General features: G+C 44.8%; 1 protein-coding gene across 4 annotated transcripts in view; it reads left to right on the forward strand.

Annotated features, from left to right (window-relative positions):
• The first annotated feature begins 237 nt into the window (after positions 1–237).
• Positions 238–19,953, forward strand: part of RSPH9 (radial spoke head component 9) — a 161,796-nt gene continuing 142,080 nt past the window's right edge. The window contains exons 1-6 of one of the 4 annotated variants that reach the window (XM_065058072.1): positions 241–570; positions 776–938; positions 1,499–1,628; positions 2,193–2,339; positions 13,154–13,211; positions 18,936–19,084. In XM_065058072.1, the coding sequence (XP_064914144.1) occupies positions 344–570; positions 776–938; positions 1,499–1,628; positions 2,193–2,339; positions 13,154–13,209 (723 nt within the window). In that variant the 5' untranslated portion in view covers positions 241–343 and the 3' untranslated portion in view covers positions 13,210–13,211; positions 18,936–19,084. Of the gene's footprint in view, positions 571–775; positions 939–1,498; positions 1,629–2,192; positions 2,340–13,153; positions 13,212–18,935; positions 19,190–19,953 lie in introns of those variants that run through there. The other 3 variants (XM_065058070.1, XM_065058071.1, XM_065058073.1) reach the window with 3 other exon arrangements.

A 19,953-nucleotide genomic window follows, 5' to 3' on the forward strand; every position in this document is an offset into this window, starting at 1 on the left:
CCCCTCCCGCGGGGCTTTCCCGGCGGAGCCCTCAGCCCGAGCCGGCCGCCCTCCCACGGGTGGGGGGCCCGGCACCAGCCGCCCAGCCGGCGGCGGCTCCGAGCTGCCGCCATTGTCCGCCTGCACCCACCGGCGCCGTTGCCATGGCAGTGGAGAGGCGGGACCCGCCGTTGCCATGGCGGCGCCGTTTCCCCCCCGTCGTTGCCAGGGCGCTGACGTTGATTGACGTTTCGGGCCGTTCTCTCCAGCGGAAGCCCACCGTCACCTTTGACCTCAGCTCTGCGGCAACGGCGCGGCGCCCTCCCGCCCGACGGTTGCCTGGCAACGGCGACGCGGAGCCGCCATGGAGGCGGCGTTGCTGCCCGCCGGGCTGGAGCTGGTGGCCGGCGGCGGCGCGGGGCTGAGCCCGGAGAAGCGGGCGGTGCTGGGGAGCTCGCTGCTGCTCCTCCAGCGCGACTACCGCTTCGAGCGGGTCTGGTTCTGGGGCTGCATCCAGGGCGTGCGCGGCGCCTACTACATCGCCGAGGGGCTGGGGCCCGACCGCGCCGCGCCCCGCAGCCGCCTCTACAGGTGCGGAGGCCGGGCCTCACCGCCGCTGCGGGCAGGGGACGGGCTCCTCCCTGGGGAGCTGGGACGGGGAGGCCTCGGGAGGCCGGTTTGGGGGCTGGTGGGGAACGGCGTCGCAGCTGTCCCGGTGGGAGCCTCGCTGTGCCCTGAGGGGCCTGGCAAGGCTGCATCGAGCCCTGTTCTCCTGCGTTGTGCTTGTCGCTGACAGCTTGAACTGCGTGGAGTGGAGCCTCCTGCCACCAGCCACCAAGGAGATGGTTGCGCAGGCTGAGCAGCTGAAGGGTCGTTTCCAGGGGGATCCTTCTTTTGAGTATGAGAACCCTGAGATAAATGCAGAAGATGCTGAAGGATTGATAGAAGACGGTAAGGAGGTAAATACAGCAAACCACTTCCGAACTCTCTTTGCCACAGTTGTACCCCTCACACTGCACAGGTGGTGGCTCCTCCTGAGTAGCCTGAGCTTGTGCTCAGGAAGAACACACCGTTTCCTCTTTGCTGTCATTGTGTAAGCAATGGCTTCTTGATGGAACTTTTACTTTGGTTACTCCTGGGGTTAGACACAGCCCAGAAATATTTGTTCTCCTTTATGTTTTATTATGCACAACTGGTACAGATTCCTACTGCTGTGCTTGAAGCTTTGCATGGGAACTGCAGGTACCCTTCTTTAAAACTGAATAGGCAAGTCACAAGTAGCTTAATTGAGAGGGAGGAAAGGACGAATGGAGGGACAGTTAATTCTCTGATGAGTCTCTATAGACTGACTGCTCCTAGCCACATTCTTATGAGAAAAATATTTGATTTGTGGTCTTCCTCTTAGTGCCATCCAAGCTGATGAGACTGTTGTGGTTTCTTTGTTGTCACTTTGGGTTTCTTTTCAGAAATGACAACAAGGAAAGCTCTGCCTTTAAAATTTGCCTGTTTTTCTTTAAAGCTCGTAATCAAGGAAGAGGCTCGCCTTGTAGCTACGATAGAACAGATAGACAGAGCAGTTGGTATCATCCCTCGGGGAGCATTTGTGAAGACTCCTCTTGGGTCTGTGCAGGAAAACAGAAACTTTGAAGGTAAAGTCTCATTGTCTTTCTCATGATCAACTGTACTTTGGTCATAAAGGCTGTAAATTAAGATGACTTTTTCTCTAGCTGATGTCTTGATTGCAGGTTTATTTTTTCCTTGAGTAAGATGAATAGGGAGGAGAGCATCCAATGCCACTAATGTTCAGGTTCATGATTGAACTTTGTAAGGTGGGAGGAAAGCCAGTAATGGCTCTGAGTCATTAAACTTGTAGTTTAATTTGTCTGTGTATAGTTCATGTCAGTGTTTAGTGATCATAGCTGCAGTGAATTCTCCATCGAGACAGAAGTTGTAACTAAACGGGCCCAGAGAGTTGGTATTGACTCAGTGCCCATTGCTTACCTGGGACTGCAGTTAGCATGGCCTGCAATGCAGAGCATCAGGGAGTACTGCCACCCTTTTGTGGCAAGTCTTTGGTCTGCTGTGGAGTCCACTGGAGAAAGACTGTGGTTCTGTCCTCTGCGGTGGACATTAAAGAAACAAAATGACATTTGATGGTATAATGTGTGTTAGCCCATCTCACTGTATTAATGGTCACTAACGGCTGTTTGCAGGTCTTTCTTTGACGGAGGCAAAAAAGTTAAGCTCCTATTTCCATTTTACTGAGCCTGTTAACCTGAAGAATAAAACCCTGCTGGAAAAGGCTGACCTGGACCCATCCACGGACTTTCTAGACTCTTTGGAACACGATATCCCACAAGGTAAAAGTAGCAGAATCAAGAGATGCAGTGAGGGGAAAGGCAGTCTGAGTAGCCTGGGAAACACTGGGAGAAGGTGTGGGTTACTGTGGAGTTGGTAGGCTGGGGAAGAGCTCCTGTGAATCTGTAAAGGAACTTTATCCTTTACTAAATAATGTAATTAATTCCTTTTTTAAGTGATCATAAATGCTTAAAATGGTAAGATGTAAGTGTACCAGGGCTGTCACATCCTCACAACAAGTCTTCTGACCATACCGGCAGTTACTCCATCTGCCTGAGTGCCACAATCTCTCCTGACTTCTGTAAGGCCCGTGACAGCTGGTGTCCCTGCCAGGAGAGATAACCTCACCAGTGACAGAGGGAATTTATGTGGTTGGAAGTATTTCACACCTCTTGTCCCACCTGGTATTGCTCTTCTTTATCTAAATGGGCTCTCATTAACACTAAGCTGATATCTCTGAGAGGCTGAATTCAAACCTTCCTATGATAAACTGTGTTAGAAATGCTAGTAGTGTGGAATAATTTCTGCTCTAGCAGGATTACACACTGTGGAAGGAGAAAGGAAGATATGCATTCTGGAATTCGTCTTCAGTTCACATCTCTATGGTTCTGTTGGACAACTGTTAAATGTATTTAAAGCCTCTTTCAGGGATTCCTCTGGCAGGATATTTCTCTAAAGAGATGGGAATGACTTGTTTCTAATTGCTTTTTGCTGATTTTCTGCATTTTTCAGTTTGGGCCAAGTGTTTCCACATCCTGCTGTCTAGAAAGATTCTTGGGACACAATCAGAATTTAGGTTTGTTATTTTATTCCTATCCTGGAGTAGCAGGATAGGATAGTAGGCGGCCTGTGCCAGATGGAACTGGCTGGAAGGACAGTGAATTGCCAATGCTGTAAATAGCTTTTCAGACTTTGTCATATACACATATATATCTCCCAGCCTTTCCTTTGGCAAAAAAAGAACTGAGAATGACCCCAGTGAGATCCTGCCTGAATTCTTAACATTTTTAACTATTCAGAGCATAAACAGCACTAAAATATCAACCATTGTTCAATTTAGTGGGAGTGTCCTTGCTGCAGTCATTTTCCAGAGGTGTAATCTGGAGAGATTGCACATTTTTACATAGACTGCCCCATTGAGTTGGCCCTTTTGACTCAAAAAGGAGTATTGCAAGGAGGGTTAAGTCTTAGATACTTCCTAAGAAAATTTTTGCTACAGTTTTGTATGGTAGTTCGGCCATGGCTACTGTTTGCATTTTTTCCCCTCTTTTTAACTAGGGTTTGTGGTAGGAAGACTTTTTAATTTTGTGAGGCCTGAAACCACAGAGCCCCTGCAGCAGGACATAAATCTGCCGTACTTTCTATGTTTACACTAGAAAACAGGCTCCAAGGGCTAAGAGCCTGAAGGCTCATTTGCATCACAGAGCTGGTTTTAGCCACCTTCAGCTGTGATGGAGAATGGCACCTTGGAAAGGTTACGGATCTCATACTGCAGTGTTTCTCTTCTGGTTCCAGGGACCAGGCAACCGTCAGGTCATGCTGTATATCAGACATGAATAAGGCAGTTTTGTGGAAGTCTTTAAATCAAATTTGACTTGTAGCTGAAAGTGGGGCTCAGCTGTGCCCCTGTCACGTTTGTCTTCCTGTGGCAACCTGGGGTTTGTGTAAGCGTGAACCTTTGCCCCCTTCTCAGGAGGTTGTTGCTGTTAGTGCAAATCTCTGCCTCCTCAAAAAAAAGTTACCTCTCAAAGGCTACCTGAGCTCAAGTGCAGCTGAGTGCTTCTTAATGGAAGAGGAAAAGATTCATCATGGTGCCTGTGCAGCTCTTGGCTGTGTTGTCCTGCTCTTTTTGGACTGAACCTGGGGATTGATGGAATGAGCTTGTCAGGCGAAGGAAGTAAGACGGGAACTGGTTACAGGATCAGCAAGGCATGCAGCCTCTCTAATTGCACTCTATCACATGCAGATAGGAGCTCTGACATTAAAGATCAACCCATCCCCCTTTAACAAGCATTCAGGTTGCCTGAAGTACTGGTTGCTTGTGAAAATGTGGGAAAAAAAAAAGAACAGAGGGCAGACACAGGCTTTCTGCTGATTTTATCAGCATGGCTCCACCAAAGTCACTCACTCCTGGTTGCAAGGCACTCAAACTCTGGTTCTTGGACTACCTTCCCTCAACTGTGCCAGTGCGTGTTGGTCCTGACCCAGAGCAGACAGTGCTTTGTAGTTTTCCTGACATGTTGTTCATAGCTCTGGCAAATCCCCTTATTTTGACCTGAAGCTTTTATTGCCTTTCTGTGCAAGATCCTCTCTTGATCAGTTATTGTCACAGCAGAAGTAGGATTTCCCAAATCTATTGCATCTAGAATTGTGACTGAAGCCAGAATTGTCTCTGCCCTCAAAAAATACACAAAAAGGGGACCAAGGGTGAGAGATATCTGAGTGATGCTCTCAGCCTGGATTGGCTAGAGTTCCCCAAGCATCTTAAAAGATCTAAAGAATAGGACTGAGTGATTAAGGGCTGATTTTAACCTGTCTAAAAGTAACATCTCTGTTAGAATAGTTTTATTTATTAATTGGAGGCTGAACATCTGTGACAGCTGTCAAGGGGGTAACTGTCATGAAATGTATGGTGTGTCATTATAGGAGAGCAGAGGTGTCTTACAGAATGGAAAGTTGGAGGCAGAGAGAAGATTTTATATGACAGCTGAGAGGTGGGAAGAAAGGAAGTTAAAACTGGGTGGAATAAAGGAAACCGTGGTAAAAGCAGAGAGTTTAGTGCAAGATTGGAAAACCTGGAGTTTTATAACAAAACTGTCTGCCACCCTATCTTTACCAGTGATATCTGTGGTGATTGCAGGTTCCAGATTCTGTCTGTATGTCTATTTATCAGGTTATCTGTGCATTTTAAGAGTTCAGAATATGTTGCTGCTCCTCCCCTAACCATACTGTGAGTCTGTTTTTTCTTTGTGTCTCAGCTCCCAGAGGCAAGTGATTGTGTGACTTAGCTTTTATTTAAAAATCACTTTAAAAAAATGATTGTAGAGAAAAATGGGAGAATGTGAACTCTGTCTTAAAAGCAAATTCAATTGGTTTATCCCCTTTAAAATCTCCAGGTCTCTGAGCCAAACTCACTAATTTGAGTGGCCTGACTCATGAGTTTTGAACATGGAGGGGTTGCGATACTAATCTTCTGTCACCACAGTATCAGATCATGTAATGCTTCATTCTGATCCAAATGGCCAGCTGGCCAGAATATTGCATGCTGGGATCTGTAGGTTTTGCTGGCCATATGTCTGCATTAAAGATAAGCTTGTTTGCTCTAGTCTAAGCAGACAATCTGCTCAACTTTATGCACAATTAGATGTAGCCTTTCAGCTGCTGGCAGATTGCCAGCGTAGTTCTTTCTGCTGCGCGGAGCAGCACCCTGGGCGGTAGCGTTTCAGGAACTCGAGTTGTGGCAGTTTTACGTGTGCTTGTAGATAATGGAATGGCAAAGCAAATAGCAATAATTCCTAGCATGCCTGCAGCATTTTCACTTGATGACATAAGGTTGTGTAGATATGAGATAATAGTCACTTGCCAGGCAGTGGCGTTGTGGGGAGAATGAACATGGAGGGAGAAGGGTGATTTTACTGTGACCATGGTCAGGCAATGCTATATTCTGTGTAGATAAACGAAGGGGATGGGAGAAAGCCTAAGGTATTATACTAGTGTAGAATAGAAAGCTTGGCAAGGAGCAAAATAGGGGACGGAGAATTCAGTTTTTTGGCACTCTCAAACTACCATTCAGAAAAGCAATAACTTGAGTCTGAAGGTCTGTTACAGATTACCGACTCAGATCACTTTGATATGGAGATAAGGGACATCAACAGGGCACTGTTAAAAACTGATGCAGGAGGAGAGGTATGTCAGAGGCAAAGGGAAAGAAAAATGGAGATAGGAAAAAATATGAGTGGAAAGTAGATTTCTATGAGAAGAATTTATTCAAAAGTCATGACTCCCAGTCAAGAAATAGCTGTTTTTGGCTAAAAGCCTACCACAGTCACTGGTGGAGTACACGTAGGAATTAGAATTAAAAAAAAAAAAGGAAATGCAGGAAGTTGGGAACAACTGATGACTGACAGAAACTGGAGCTGATCATGAGTAGAAAATGACAAAGGAGGCCAGGACAACCTGGAGTAATCCATGGCAACTATAAGGAGGATTTTTTTCAAGTACATTGAGAGGAAAAAACAGCATAGTACTGGAAACTTTCACTAAAGGGGAATGGTAAAAGGCTGATAAGAATGTGGAAGGGCAGAAATGCTCAATAATTTTTTTCTGGTTTGTTTTGAAAGAATGCTGACTCACATCAAATGAAGAAAATAAAATACTATTTCAGACAGTTTTCAGACTATTTGCTAAAGGTAACCTTTTCTGTTCATCAAAAAATGAAAATAGCAGAGCCAGATAAGTTAATCCTGAAATAATTATCTCAGGAGACTTGTGGCATACTTACAATGCTGATCTTTAATAAATCCCAGCATTGCAGAAATATTTCCCTAAACTTATCTTGATTAGTGGTTGTGATTCAGAAATCACTGGATGGGTGTATTTATGGAAGGGGTCAGAAGGGGCTTCAGCTGGGACCAGTGCCAGTATTGATATTCTTCAATTTATTTCTGAATGATCTAGAAGTAAAGGATTGGCCGAGAGACAAATTATGACAAGGGAAAGACGGCTAAAGAGATCTGGTAAACTGCGCTTACTTAAAGTATATTTTGATGCAGCTATCTGCAAAATTCTGTATCTAAGAGCAGGGACTGGAAGCCAGACATGTTCGGGAAGCTGAGGCTCTGAAAGGAAATCCATGCACAACCCACTGAACATCAGCTCCCAGTCTGATCCTGAGACTTAAAAGGCTAATATGATCTGTGGATTTATGAACAAGGGCATAGCAAATCGGAACAGGGAGGTGACTTTACTTTTGCGTATTATGTTAGTGGAATCAGAACTGGATTACTGCATATTGCAAAACTGGAGAGTTGCAGAAAAGAATCACAAAATGATTCAAGGACTGGTGAGAGACATAAACAGTTCAAGCTGTTTATCTTATGGAAAAGAACATGAGAATGACTGCATTACACTGTATAAATACTCCATGGAGTTTAAGTGTTGGGTACTGAAGATCTATTTAGTATAGCAGTAACAAGCAGCTGAAAATTACAGCCAGAAAAACTAAAATGAAAAATTAGGTGCAAGTTTGAACAGTGAAATGATTACCAGCTAGCAAGTGCAATGGATGAGTCTGTGGCTCTTAGTGTCTTATCATCATGCTGGATGTCTTGGGAATTATGTTTTAGCCCAATGCTAGTCACAGACATGAGTAGCTGAGTTCAGTTTAATGGGCAGTGGTATGTAGGAATTCAGAACAGACGATTTCCTGGTACACCTAGCTGTAAACCTGACAACAGCTGTGGAGCGTGATGTTTAGCTTGGGCTTTTTTATTGTCAGTGACAATAACAAAAAGGTGACAGTGGGTTCCTGAGGCAGTGACTCTAAGCACAGCTGACTTTGCTTCCTGAACTGTGATGGGCCCAAAAGAGGACTTGAGGAGATTCCTGACTGATTGCTGTCCATTGTAGAGAGTAAACCATGGAGCCGAGACCTCTCAGATGTAATTGCTGACTCTGTAATGCTGGGAGATTTTATAGCATCATTCTAAGTGGGTATACAGTGGCATGATGGATCATAGTGAGTCTTGCCTACTTGCTGTTTCGAGATTCAGCTAGAGGAGGAAGAACAGTGCCTTCTTTACCATTTTGGCTGTGGAGGAAGTGACAGCCATTTAGTTTGTAGCTCTGTTTCTTCACCTGAATGTGCAGTGGTTTTGGAGCATTCCTTAAACAGCATTACAAAGGCATTTGTGGCTATTTCCTTGGCTGAATACTTTGGGCACTAGCCTTTCTGTAAGCTTGCTGAACAGTAGCTGGGGTTAGAACACTAACCTCCTGTCCTCTGAGCTTCATTAGCACGCTCTTTAGTGGTTTAGCAAAAGCTGGTGTTTAATGGGCCCCTTAAGATGGAGAGGTTGCATTTCTAAGTGGGAGACAGTTTCCTTTAGCCACTCTCACAGGACATTTTGGTAGCCCCATCTTGGATGCCCCAAAGGTAGGTAGAAAGGGAGGAAGAAGGCCAGGAGACACAAACCTGCTTTATCTCCATGCATTAACAGAGCTAATTAACTCCCTTTCGACCCGCCTCCGCGCGATTAATCCCCTATCAGCCTCCGTCTCCAGCCATTTGAAGAGCCTGTGTCTGCAGAGGTATTTACAACCCCCAGCTAGCCAGCAGAGAGCAAGTCGGCCTGTTATCAGGGCTCTAAGACAAATGGCTGCCTATCTCCCCAGTGGCCTTGCAAAATCCAGCGGAGTGCTGTGCTGTGCTGGCCACCTACTTTCACCCAGCCTCCCTTCTCCGCTAACATTTCACAGATGTGACCTGAGCCCTCCTCTTTCATTGCTTAACAATAAGCAGCACCTCCCCAGCTCTGTGAAAGCTGAGAGCAAGAGCACTTTACTTCTTAGCCTGCCAAGAGCCACACGGGGACAAGGCTTTTCAAGCTGTCTCGCTGAAATCCAAACTAAAAGAGCCATAATGAATGAGAGTTTCGTGTTAGCAAGGATAAAAAGAGGTAGCCAAAATGTAAACCAAAATACCTAGCACGGCTCACAGCTGCCCTTGTTCCTGGTTAGGAGAGGTGATCTTTAGGCTTGTTATGTGTGGAACTGAGCTACAGTATCCCATGGAGTTACCTGACATTTATAGAAGCGGTTTTGACAAACAAGCATTATAATACAGTGGTACAGAAGGAGTAAAACAGATCCATGTGCATAAAACAGTCAGCTTTCACATGTGGGAACTGATCTGAACAGCTGGCTCAGTGGGTTACTAGTTAAAGCGTTGGTACCTGAATTTCTCTGGTAAAACTGAAGTCAGCCATCCCTAGAAATAATTCTAGGGTAGCTGTAGCTGCTACCTTCCAGCAGAGTGCACTATGGTGCCAGCATTGTCAGTGCTGAGCACAGAAAAGGGAACCATAGAAAAGTAAAATGAGAAAGAAAATCACCAGGAGCAGCATCATATTGAGGAGAAGGTATGGCCTGAATTTCCAGACTGTGTGTGGTATACTGACCTCCTGAACTGCAGGTATGGAGAAGAGGCTCTGTCCCTTCCAAGCTTAGGCAATTTTTGGAATGGTCACTGGGCTTTTCAATAGCTTTCTTAGCATCCTTAGTGACCACAGGCATGCAGTGGTCATAGACAAACAAATAAGCATGTCTCCTGCATCATTCAAAAGCAGACACACTCTTCATTTTTGCTAGTAATGTATGGATTGGGGAGCCTTTAGAGGCTATAAGGCCACTCCTGCAGTGACCCAAGAGAGTTGTCTGGGAGCAACACAAGATGTTGTCCCTCCTGCAGTGGGGGCACTGCCAGCTCAGGAGTTCAAGATGAGACTGGAACCTCCCATGTGGCAGCACAGCAGGAGGACTCCAGAGCCAGATAGCTTCTGACTGGCTATCCATGGCCTGCCTTGATTTCTGGAAAGGAGTCTGTTTTCCTTGGGCTTTGTGTCTATGAATAATAAAGCAGTGCATTCACTGCTTTTGGGCCCTAGGTCTGTATCACCTCAGGGGGCTTGTTTTAATCAGAGGCCTTGGATGAATTTACACCAGAGCAGGGCTGCCCATCAACTGAGAGCTGTGGTGGAGTTTTTCGCCCTCCTGACTGCTGCAATGAAAGAATGAGGACAGAAGCTGAGTCTTCATAGCAACTTTCCAGGGATTGTATTTAAAGTTTTTCCTCCTCAGTAAAAGAAATCATTGCCGACCCCATCTCCATTTCAGCTCTTGGTTCATTGGACATGAAAAGGAGATGAACTTCTTGCTGAACTGATGGGAAATGCTGGTAAAGCCTCTTAGAACCAGAAATTGTTACAACCACATCAGTCAGCCTTGGCCAAACCCTTTCTCCAGGGAATGATGAAAAATTACTTGCAGGGGAAAGCCTAGGGCAGTCTGTGTGTCACTGAAGTCAGAACAAGGTGAGCTTTTGCTAGGAGTGATCTATTTCTGAAGGTGCTCCATGTCAGGAGTGGCAGTTCTTCCTGTGCAGCAGTTGGCATCGGTGCCAGCCCTGCATATAGCTTTCCTTTGCTGTTCACTGCCCCTTTGGCCATAGAACTTCTGCAGGGAGGGAGTCAACAGGCGTTGTCTTTTTTTACTGTACACAAATATCACATGGATTGAAATTCTGCATGCTGAAGGGGTGTGTGGCTGTGTGTAGTTGATGGCAGTTGATCTGTGGTGTATTTGTAGAGCAGTTGTGCTGTGCGGAGACGGGCTATCCCAGGTACTCGAAGATGCTTAGCCATCTTCAGTGTTCAGAATTAGCTTGAATATTGACACAGCTGCGCTGTGCTGTGTGGTATGCTCAGTGTGACAGTCTTCTCAGAAACTGGTAAACTCTTCAGGTAATTTGGGCTAGAGTTGTATCTAGTTTAGTATGAAAATATTGACAGTTTATAATCTGTGCCATCTGTTCCTGGTCCTAAGCCCTTTTAACTAGCCCTGCTACTTTGATGAGGTAAGAAATACAACTGGGGGACTGACAGGGCTTGTAGCCTTGCCCCTCCTGCAGGAGAGTGAATTGGATGTGCTCTAAGTATGTGGTGGGTTTTGAATCCCTGCATCGACTGCTTTGTGTTCTCTCAGAATTCAGAGATCAATGTGAGGTTCTTGGCCCCTAATCCAGCCGCTGTTCATCATTATCAGCTCCTCAAAGTGGCCAGAGCTTTGTTATCAGGAGAGGCAAAATCTTACAAGGTGGCCATAATCTCCTCTGAGAGTCAGACAGATATTCTCCCGTGGGTAAGAAAGTGACAGTGACCGAAAGCTCTAGGGGGAAGCGGGCTAGAACAAAGCTGTCCATTGCATCCTTTCATCAAACTGTTAATCTTTCTTTCAAAGACATCACATTTGTTTGGTGACAAAAGCCCCAAAGAAGCTGAATTGAGCCTGAAATCCTGTAGCAAGATTTAGAGGAAGCGTCTTTCATTCCGAGCAGGGAGGGGCAAGAGACTCCTTTTTCTTCCTACCAACCAATGGGCTCAGAGAAGCCCACGAAGGTGACGGATTAATGCAGCGGCTCCCCAGGTAGATGCTACGTGACTCCTGGCACGCTCCAAAAACGTTTCCACAGCGACTAGCTGAACAAGAAATATGGAGTGTGACGAGATCCAGCGTAAACTTGTGCTTCGGAAGGAGGGTGCTTTGCCATTCTGAGAGATTTCTAAATTTACCACAGAAGACGCAAGATACTGTATTGTGATCTGTATTGCAGTTTTCAGAACCCAAATAACAGGGATTTTAATCAGTTTTCCTACTCCTTTTAAGTTTTCATTGCATATGGTCTCGCTGTTTCCTCTAGCGCACAGCTCCATTCTGAATCTTTATTCTGGATACTTTCTGTGCAAAGTCTGCATCTTTTTCTTAATAACAACAACAGAAAAGTAAAAAGGATTCTAGCTCTATTCTAATTATCAGGTGGATTTAGGACTAAAGGGCCAACGAACCAGGCTATAAGGGAGGCTGTAATTTGATGTGCATTACTTCTGTGCTAGCTTTTTCAGTCCTTCCCATCCTCTGCTGCTCATTTATGTCTGTGTATTGTCCTTTCTTTTGTGTTGGCATTGCTGGCTGTGTAGCCAGATTCCAGCTGGAAAAATAACTTTATTTTTGGCTAGACTATTTTTCAGCTAGATTGTTTCCCTGACCTGGTTCACTGAGCAGTAAATACGAACTTTTGTGGTCTGTATGATGGAAGAGTGATGAGGGGGGGGTAATGAGGGTTTGAGGGCAAAGGCTGCTTCAACTGGATTAAGCAGCACTGTTGTCAGAAGTCTAAGTATGGCCTGAATGTCACCTAGTACTTGGACGCACCTGAATACGGTGCACCGGTGACAACATTGCAATCCCTGGATCTTCCTTGTCAGCAGGAACAGGTATTTTGTGTGTCAACGAAAGGCCCAGGCCTGTCATAATCATTTGTGCTGCAGAGGCATCCCCAATGGGAGAGGATAACGGAGAGAAAAAGCCTCTGAAGTAGGTTTTACTTTGAGGTTTGGGCATGGTTGTATTTGTGTGTCAAAGAGGTGGCAGGCATTAGGACCAAGCGAGAGCTGCTTGGCAGCACCTGACTGGTTTTAAGCTGTGCTTTCCTGGCTCTGGTGGCTTTTTAAAATAGTACTGAACCTGCAACCAGTCTGTGTTTTTATTTAATTATTATTAAATAGTTATATGGGGAATTGGAGATATTGACAAGAGTGCTAACATATGGGGTGCAGGTGGTGTGTCATGCAAATGAAAGAGATTTAGTTTGCAGTCAGTAAGTGGCATGAAGGAGTTTGAGCCCACATAAGAGTATTTGGATGTGTCCTTCTGGCTGGTGGGCTGTGTGTGAAACTTCCGTGTGGCGAAATTTGTTGAGAGCCAGAGCACAGGTGACCTTTCATTACAGCTGCTCTGCTGGGCAATTTGTCTTTGTTCCCTACAGGCAGCAAATTAGAAGTAGGAAGCTCTTCCCAGTGTAGGATTTTCTGTTGGAGTGGAATGGAAGCTAAATCCCATGGGCGTAGCGTAGCTTTGTCAGAGCTAAGTGCTTGGGGTCACACAGCCAAGCAGCAGTTGCTTTTGCAAAGGGAAACAGTTATGTTGCCCCTTTCTGGGTGTTCATATTTGTCCTCTAGCTCAGTACTTCACTCTCACTCAGGACTGACTGCAGCAAGATACGTTATAACCTGCTCTTGCGACAACACACTGTGTTAATGGTAAGTGCAACCATGCTGTAGCTGCTTTTCCCTTGAGACATCTCCTCCTTTGCAGAGCAATTGATAATGTCACTTTTATGGCCCTCTGTGAGCTTTTGTGACATGGAGCCTCTGTATCAGGCTGTCTAGCTCTTAAAGCTGTTTCTTCTCAAGCTTGCGCTGAAATGAGGCATTGCTGAATAACCTCCAAAGCAGCAATGTTATGAGAGGTCATACTGAAAGTGGACCAGTTTCCGCAGGAAAGTTCTTCTGCAAACAGCCCACTTAAAAGGCTTTTGTTTAAAAGCTAACGTCTCACGCACCCTATTGCCTCTGTGAATTACAAGATTCAGCCTGTAGCTGAGACAGACGTGGGGAATGAGACAGGGATTTCTGTTGGCGACTGGAAAGGAAGAAGAAGCTGAGAAGGAGGTTGACTTTTGAAATTCAGCCCTGGTGTCCTGGCAGCTGTTGAAGAGCCATAAAAAAGGCAGTGGTTTAACACTGGGTGAGCATCAGGATCTTCAAAGCACTTTCTTGTTTGGGAAAGATGTAAGGAACTCCTCAGAATTCCTGCCTGTGTTTGGAGGGTGAAGGCTGCAGCCCGATCCAAAGAGGGAATAGGAAGCTCCAGATCTACATCCAGTGGATATTTTTCCCATGCTCTTTCCTCCCACACAGCAGCTCTCTCCCTTCCCTTCTGGAGCAGCAACAGGCAATAGTTTCAGCACAGACAGTGCCTGACATCCTTAGATTTGCTGGGTGCAGCTTAAGAATTAACTTGCTGTTTAAAAAAAAAAGTATTTTGAAGAATGGAAACCTCACCAGAGCAGTGTTACTGTGAGAGATCTCTAGCGTGAGAGCAATGACCTCCAGTTCCCTGCACCTCAGCTTTGCATGATGAGTGAAGTTAACTCAGCTGCCTAATTCAGAGACAATACAGGCTACAGTTCACATGTATATGCAAGTTAAAATCAGTATTTAACTCTAGGAAAGCCAGCTTTTACTTGCTGTCTCTTAGTCCTAGTTGTATTCCCTCCAATGCAAATAATAATGTTAATTTTTTTTCCTGAAAACTTTTATCTAGGAGTCTTGTTATACCTTGAAAAGCGATGCTCTGGGTTTCCCAGCTTCACAGTAACAGACATGTTGTCTGACACAGGGGTACTGATGAGCACAAGGACTGCCATGGGGTATTCTGAGCTAATGTTAGAAAGAATTTGATCTCAGCATCGTGCTTCTGCATTTTTATAGTCATACAGACCTACATCTACCTATGCAATGATTTTACTCAAAGAACCATTTGTAATAGGAGGGAAGTTAAAAAAAATAAAAAGGATAAAAGCAGCATTTAATTTTCATTATTCTCCTCATCCCTTTTTACATTGTATTATTAAATGCATTTATAGGCTTTCTCTTGAAGTAGGAAGGCATATTCATTTTAAGCTATTATTTCATACTGGTCATTAGCTACTGATTAAAGTACTTTTAGAATGATTTATGACATTATTTCGAACTCCTACAAGAAAGATGGGCCGGAAAAGGCATCCTGTTGTTTGAAGATTGTGAGATTTGAGCTGTGATGGAAGAAAATACAATTGTCTTCAGTCTTTCAAGAAGAGCAATCTTCTCCATGTCTCCTGACTTCAAATATTGTTTTCTGGGCCATTTCCTCAAATGCTGCTAATGTGGTGAGGTATGGAAAAAAAATAAGTACTGAGATAATGGGCCCTAATTTCTTCTTTTAAAGAAAAGGACCAGAATAAGCAGACAGATTCCAGAACTTTAATGTGGTGCCTTCTTAGGAGGCAGACAGCAACACTGTGTATCAACTGCAGTTTCTGAATAGGTTTGGTGTGTTGCAAAAGTACAGTCTGGAAAAGTATACTGAATAAATCACCCTTGATAGCTGGGTTAGAAAAATTTCCCCAGTTATCTGGTTAGTAAAAGGTGGAAGGTGGCACTACTGCTGCTGTTTGGCAATGCAGAAAAAAGAGCAGCTCTATGACTAATCATCATTCTAGCTGAAAACAGGATCTGAATGAAAATAGCATTGCAGTTTCAGGCAGTTTCTTATAATTTTTCCTGTCATCAACCTATGTTGTGTTGGTCTGGTTGGGATTGCCCTTAAGTAACCTGCTTGTTTTGTTCAGGTCCTCATTTCACAGGAAGACTTATGCAGCACTGACAAAACTTTGTTGTCTGTACTTACATAGAACTAGATGCAGAATCAACGGTCAGAGAGGAGCTGGAAACTGAACAACTTAAAATTCCCCAAAGGTCTCACATTTATGAAAAGACAAATTTGAGAGCTTATAGCTTGGACAGATGGCAGGGAAATGAAGCAGCTGCACATCACTGCATAAAAGTGAATGCAGATCTAGCATAAAAGTGAATGGAGCTGTCTTCAATTACATCTGTTCATTTCTGCCAGGTGTGAAGGCGTATGGGAAGTTCCTTTGATCAGCAGAGTTAACTGCTGATGAATACTCTGCAGAGATTGATAAGCCAGTGTGACACTGGGTAAAGGTTCTGAGATCATGGATCCATGTACTGTATTGCCTCAGAGCATAGGTATGGGTCTTTAATCAAGTTGAACTTGATTTACTCTACCTTCTCCGTGAATTTGTCCAACAAAAACAAGTCTGAATCCAGATATAGTTCCTGAGAGCATTAATATCCCTGTTTTCCCTCTCACCTTTCCCACTTGTCATGCTCCAGGCATTTCTTTTTCTTCTTTGTAAATAGTTTGGGGGCAGAGGGTTCATCTGTGTACATTTACATACATATACAAGCTATCACATGTACTTAGGCTGCTGGATGCTTCCAGTATGTTGGGAGGCATTACAAACAAGATAATCCCTAAAGGCTTTCACCACCCAGCAAGGCAAGGCACAGTCCTACTCTTGACAGACTTGCTTCTCAGTGGACTGGTCCTAAATCAAAGATGATGAGAGCTCCTCGTTCCATTATCTTTTTGTCAGAGAAACTCTTCCAAAAGTTTACAGTCCCTCCTGCAAACCAATGTGTAAAGCTGCAGCAAGAACCAAAGTATTTGGATGAAGGGCTTGCAGATCATTTCTGCAAGTTCAAGCTGCGAAAAACCTGCACTGAAATCAAAGTCAGTTCAATGTTCAAAGGAGAAATGGAAAAAGTAATTTATCACAATTACGTTCAGACCTATTTGCTTGCCATTTGTTGCTCAACACCCCTACACATAGTCTAGCTACTGCCACTAGCAAATGTTAAAAACTTGTCAAGTTCAAGAAACTGTTTGAAAGCTTGTCCTTTGGCAGCACATGGCTGTAGTGTTTCAGTCACTGGATGATCTGCCTTATAGTGAGTTGCTCCCTAGCTGGGTTTCCATGCTACCCAAGCAGTGAAGTTTCTTAAGAACATACAGATTTTGTCAGAGACATAGTCAATCAGTCAGAATTTGTAATCCCAGTGGCTGAACCATAATATGTGTTTTTACTGCAGGTATAACGAAGATCCAGTCCAGTTTGTGTCCGTATGAGTGACACTGGAGAGACTGCATGGGAGATTTGGGTTACCTTGTATGTGAAGCCACTGCCTGAAAGACACTAGCTTGTGTTTTAAGTAGGACCTGTGCAAAGAATGTCACAGCACAAGGAAGGTGAAAAGATGGCACACACCTGTACTGATCTTGCCCTATATTAAGTAGTGTTTTGCTTTACTGCGATTCCAGCTGTTTGTCTTTAGTGGAAACACGGAGCTGAGTGAGTCAGAAGTAAGCTCTCCAGCGCAGAAATCTCCCGAGTCTTTAAAGATTGTGAATGTCTCTTTTGTACTTCTGTCCTGCAGCCAGAGTCAGTTTGTCAGGCACCTGTTCTTGCTGTTCATTTAGTTCCATGTTTGCACATAACTGAAGAAGGTACTTTAAAAGGTAACAGATTAAAGATAACACAGGACTTATGTTGTGCATATTACGGTATAACAAACCTGTGTAACTTGCTACTGAAGGAGACAGGGGAAATCATGGTGTCCAATAAACTTTTGAAAAGTACAGAAATACAAAGATAAGAGGTAGGTAACAGGTCAGCAGCACAACTCTCGACACCTGGTTTTAGATGGCTTTAAACTGTGTTGTTCTTTTCTGATTCTGCGGCCACCATATATACGTTTCCCTTCAACCTCCCTCCTCCGTCAAGCCCTCAACTACCGTAGCTTGCTGTGAACTGCCTAAGAGATGACAGGTACTGCGAGTGAGTGTGCAAGAGCCCAAAACTCGGCAAACACCAATTGCGCAGCCAGCTGCTGCCTCTTGGCTGCCAGGCAAGCCAAACAGCCTGTGCTTCCTCGCAGCTGCAGGCAGACCAAACAAATAGCTTCAGGAGCTGCAGTCAACCCCTGGGCCATGTCCTGTGGAGACCTGCTGTAGGAACTTGTGGTGTTAAAGCCCCTCTGCCCTTGGTCGGATGTGACTGAAATTGGCTGAGGCAGAAGTTAGTGGGAGAGGGAGAACCAGCAGCTGACAGCAATCACAGAAGCCCTTCTCCAGGCTAACCATGACATGAGTAAGCATGAGTCACAGCACAAACTGATGAGCCTAAAATTATCTACAAGCATGAATACCATCTAACTGGCCCAACACATTATTGGCTTTCTGCTTACTCTGGAATTGACAGATTTTGGCTTTGGGTGCAGATAGGCTGACTGCTTGACTCTAGGCCAGTTGTAGCCTGACTGCTCCAACTGCATTTTCTTTTATTTGGGCTTGCTGCTTTTGCTTTTAGATGGAGATTCAGCAGAAACCTTGTTCCCTACATTGTAGCCTCTAGGCATTACTGATTTTGGTGCTGAAGCTGGTATTTTCTTCTCCTGGGAGCTCCTTGCCCTCTGGCACTGAATCCAAGCTGATGCTCCAGCCCCCTCCCCTCCAGCATTGTTCCCAGGCTGTAGTGTCAGACGCAAAACAAATACTCAGTGGCTCAGAGCTCCTCGCATCCAGGAGAAGTTACATTTTCACACTGGCTCTGAATCTCCTCTGCAGAGCCAAAGCAAAATTAATGCGAAAACTAATCCCTTTGCCCCTACCACGCACATCCTCTTCAATGGTGGAGCCAAGAAAGACTGAAGAGAATTAACCTTTTCTGTAAATTTCTCTGAGATAGGAAACACTCTGCTTTACATTTTTCCTTCTTCCTCTTTCCCAGTCACTGCACCAGGGAAAACAGTCTTCCGTGGAGCAGGAAAGCACCTTCTTTTTCCTACTATTAATGCTACGAATTTATTTTAAGAAGACATTTCATACCTATGCAGGATTGCTACAGCTTGTCTTGGCTCTCTGTAGCTATTAGCCAGACCAAGTAGGTGGCAGAGCTTATTAGAGTAACTGCTGCCCACTCAGAAGCAGCCAAGAATAGCTGTAGCCTCTCCTAGGGATCAAGTGTACAAGTCTGGAGCTCCAGGAGTCCCTTCCTGTGACGCATATGACATTAGCATCATAGCCATGGGAATATGCTACTGTGTGAAACTAGACAGACATCTGGAAATGAAGGCAGCCTGGATTGCTGAACTGACAATAGAAGAAGTGTCATCAAGGTTTCTGCTCTCCCTGAATTTCCCCTTTTCGGGTGTCACAAACTCCAGTGCAGCCTTGTGCACTGTTAACTGGTCAGGCAGAACCTGCTGTAGTCCTCCTCTCAGCACGGTGACAGCTTGCTCCAGGAATGCCGCCTCTTTCTCCTTTGCAGTGACTCATTTGTGTATGTTCTCACACAGGCTCCTGGACTGTCCAGCTAGAGAAGGGAGGCACTGTGGTGGTGCTGCGGAGCCTGCTCTGGCTGGGACTAACCTTCTACCATGTCCCAATGACCAAGCAATACGGCTATGTCTACTTTGGCACTGGTGAGAAGAACTTAGATCTGCCCTTCATGCTGTGACTCTCCCGTCTGGGACGAGGACTTGAGAACATCTAGATTTTATACTTCAGATATTTTTGTTTATTGCTTGTTCTAATAAATGTGTGAAACCTCTGCACTTCGAGTAGGATTATATTGTACCTGGCCTCTGGGCCCTGATTCTTCTCCTAGGACTTCACAGTATGCAATCCTCCCTCAACTCTAGACTGAATTCCCTGTAATGTGTCACTGCAGATCCTTTAGATAGGAACAAATTGCATTTTCTTCCACGATGGTTGAAGCCCTAGGTCAGAAATCAAACCTAGGCCATCTGTTTTATTACAAAGGCACCATGCATACACAAAAACCCATTTGGAGACAGCACAAATGAAAACCTGCTGTCACCCATGAATGACATGCCTTGGAGTCAAAGCAGAAAGCTGATGCACACTTTAAGAGATCTCTACTAAACCCTGAACTCCAGAAAGGCACACTGAAGAGAGTGTTCCATTTTTCAGATGTTAGGTTTCACCAAAATTAGAGGGTTTTTTCCAGCACATGGCACTAAACTGCAGGAAAAAAATTAACTGTGGGCATCATCTGGTCTTTTGCAAAGTGTGCTCATTCTAGCTCACCTCAAAGCAATGGTTTAATCCAGTGGCTTCTCCATTAGTAAAACTCACTGAGCAGAGCTACTTGGGCTACAAGACATAGTAACTTCTGTACGTAGAAGAGAGAAAAAATCTTTTCCTTTCTGAAGGGCTGTAGGTTTCAAAGCTTCATAAAATAGAGAAGGTCAGCCAAAGATTTTATCTCAGTAGTTAATGAAGTCTTGGCTCTGTCTCCCAAACCAAAAAGATCTTGGCCAGCTCAAGGGGCTGAATGTAGGGCTTCCATTT

The sequence above is a fragment of the Columba livia genome, chromosome 3 (assembly GCF_036013475.1).
Source record: "Columba livia isolate bColLiv1 breed racing homer chromosome 3, bColLiv1.pat.W.v2, whole genome shotgun sequence".
Lineage (NCBI taxonomy): Eukaryota > Metazoa > Chordata > Aves > Columbiformes > Columbidae > Columba > Columba livia.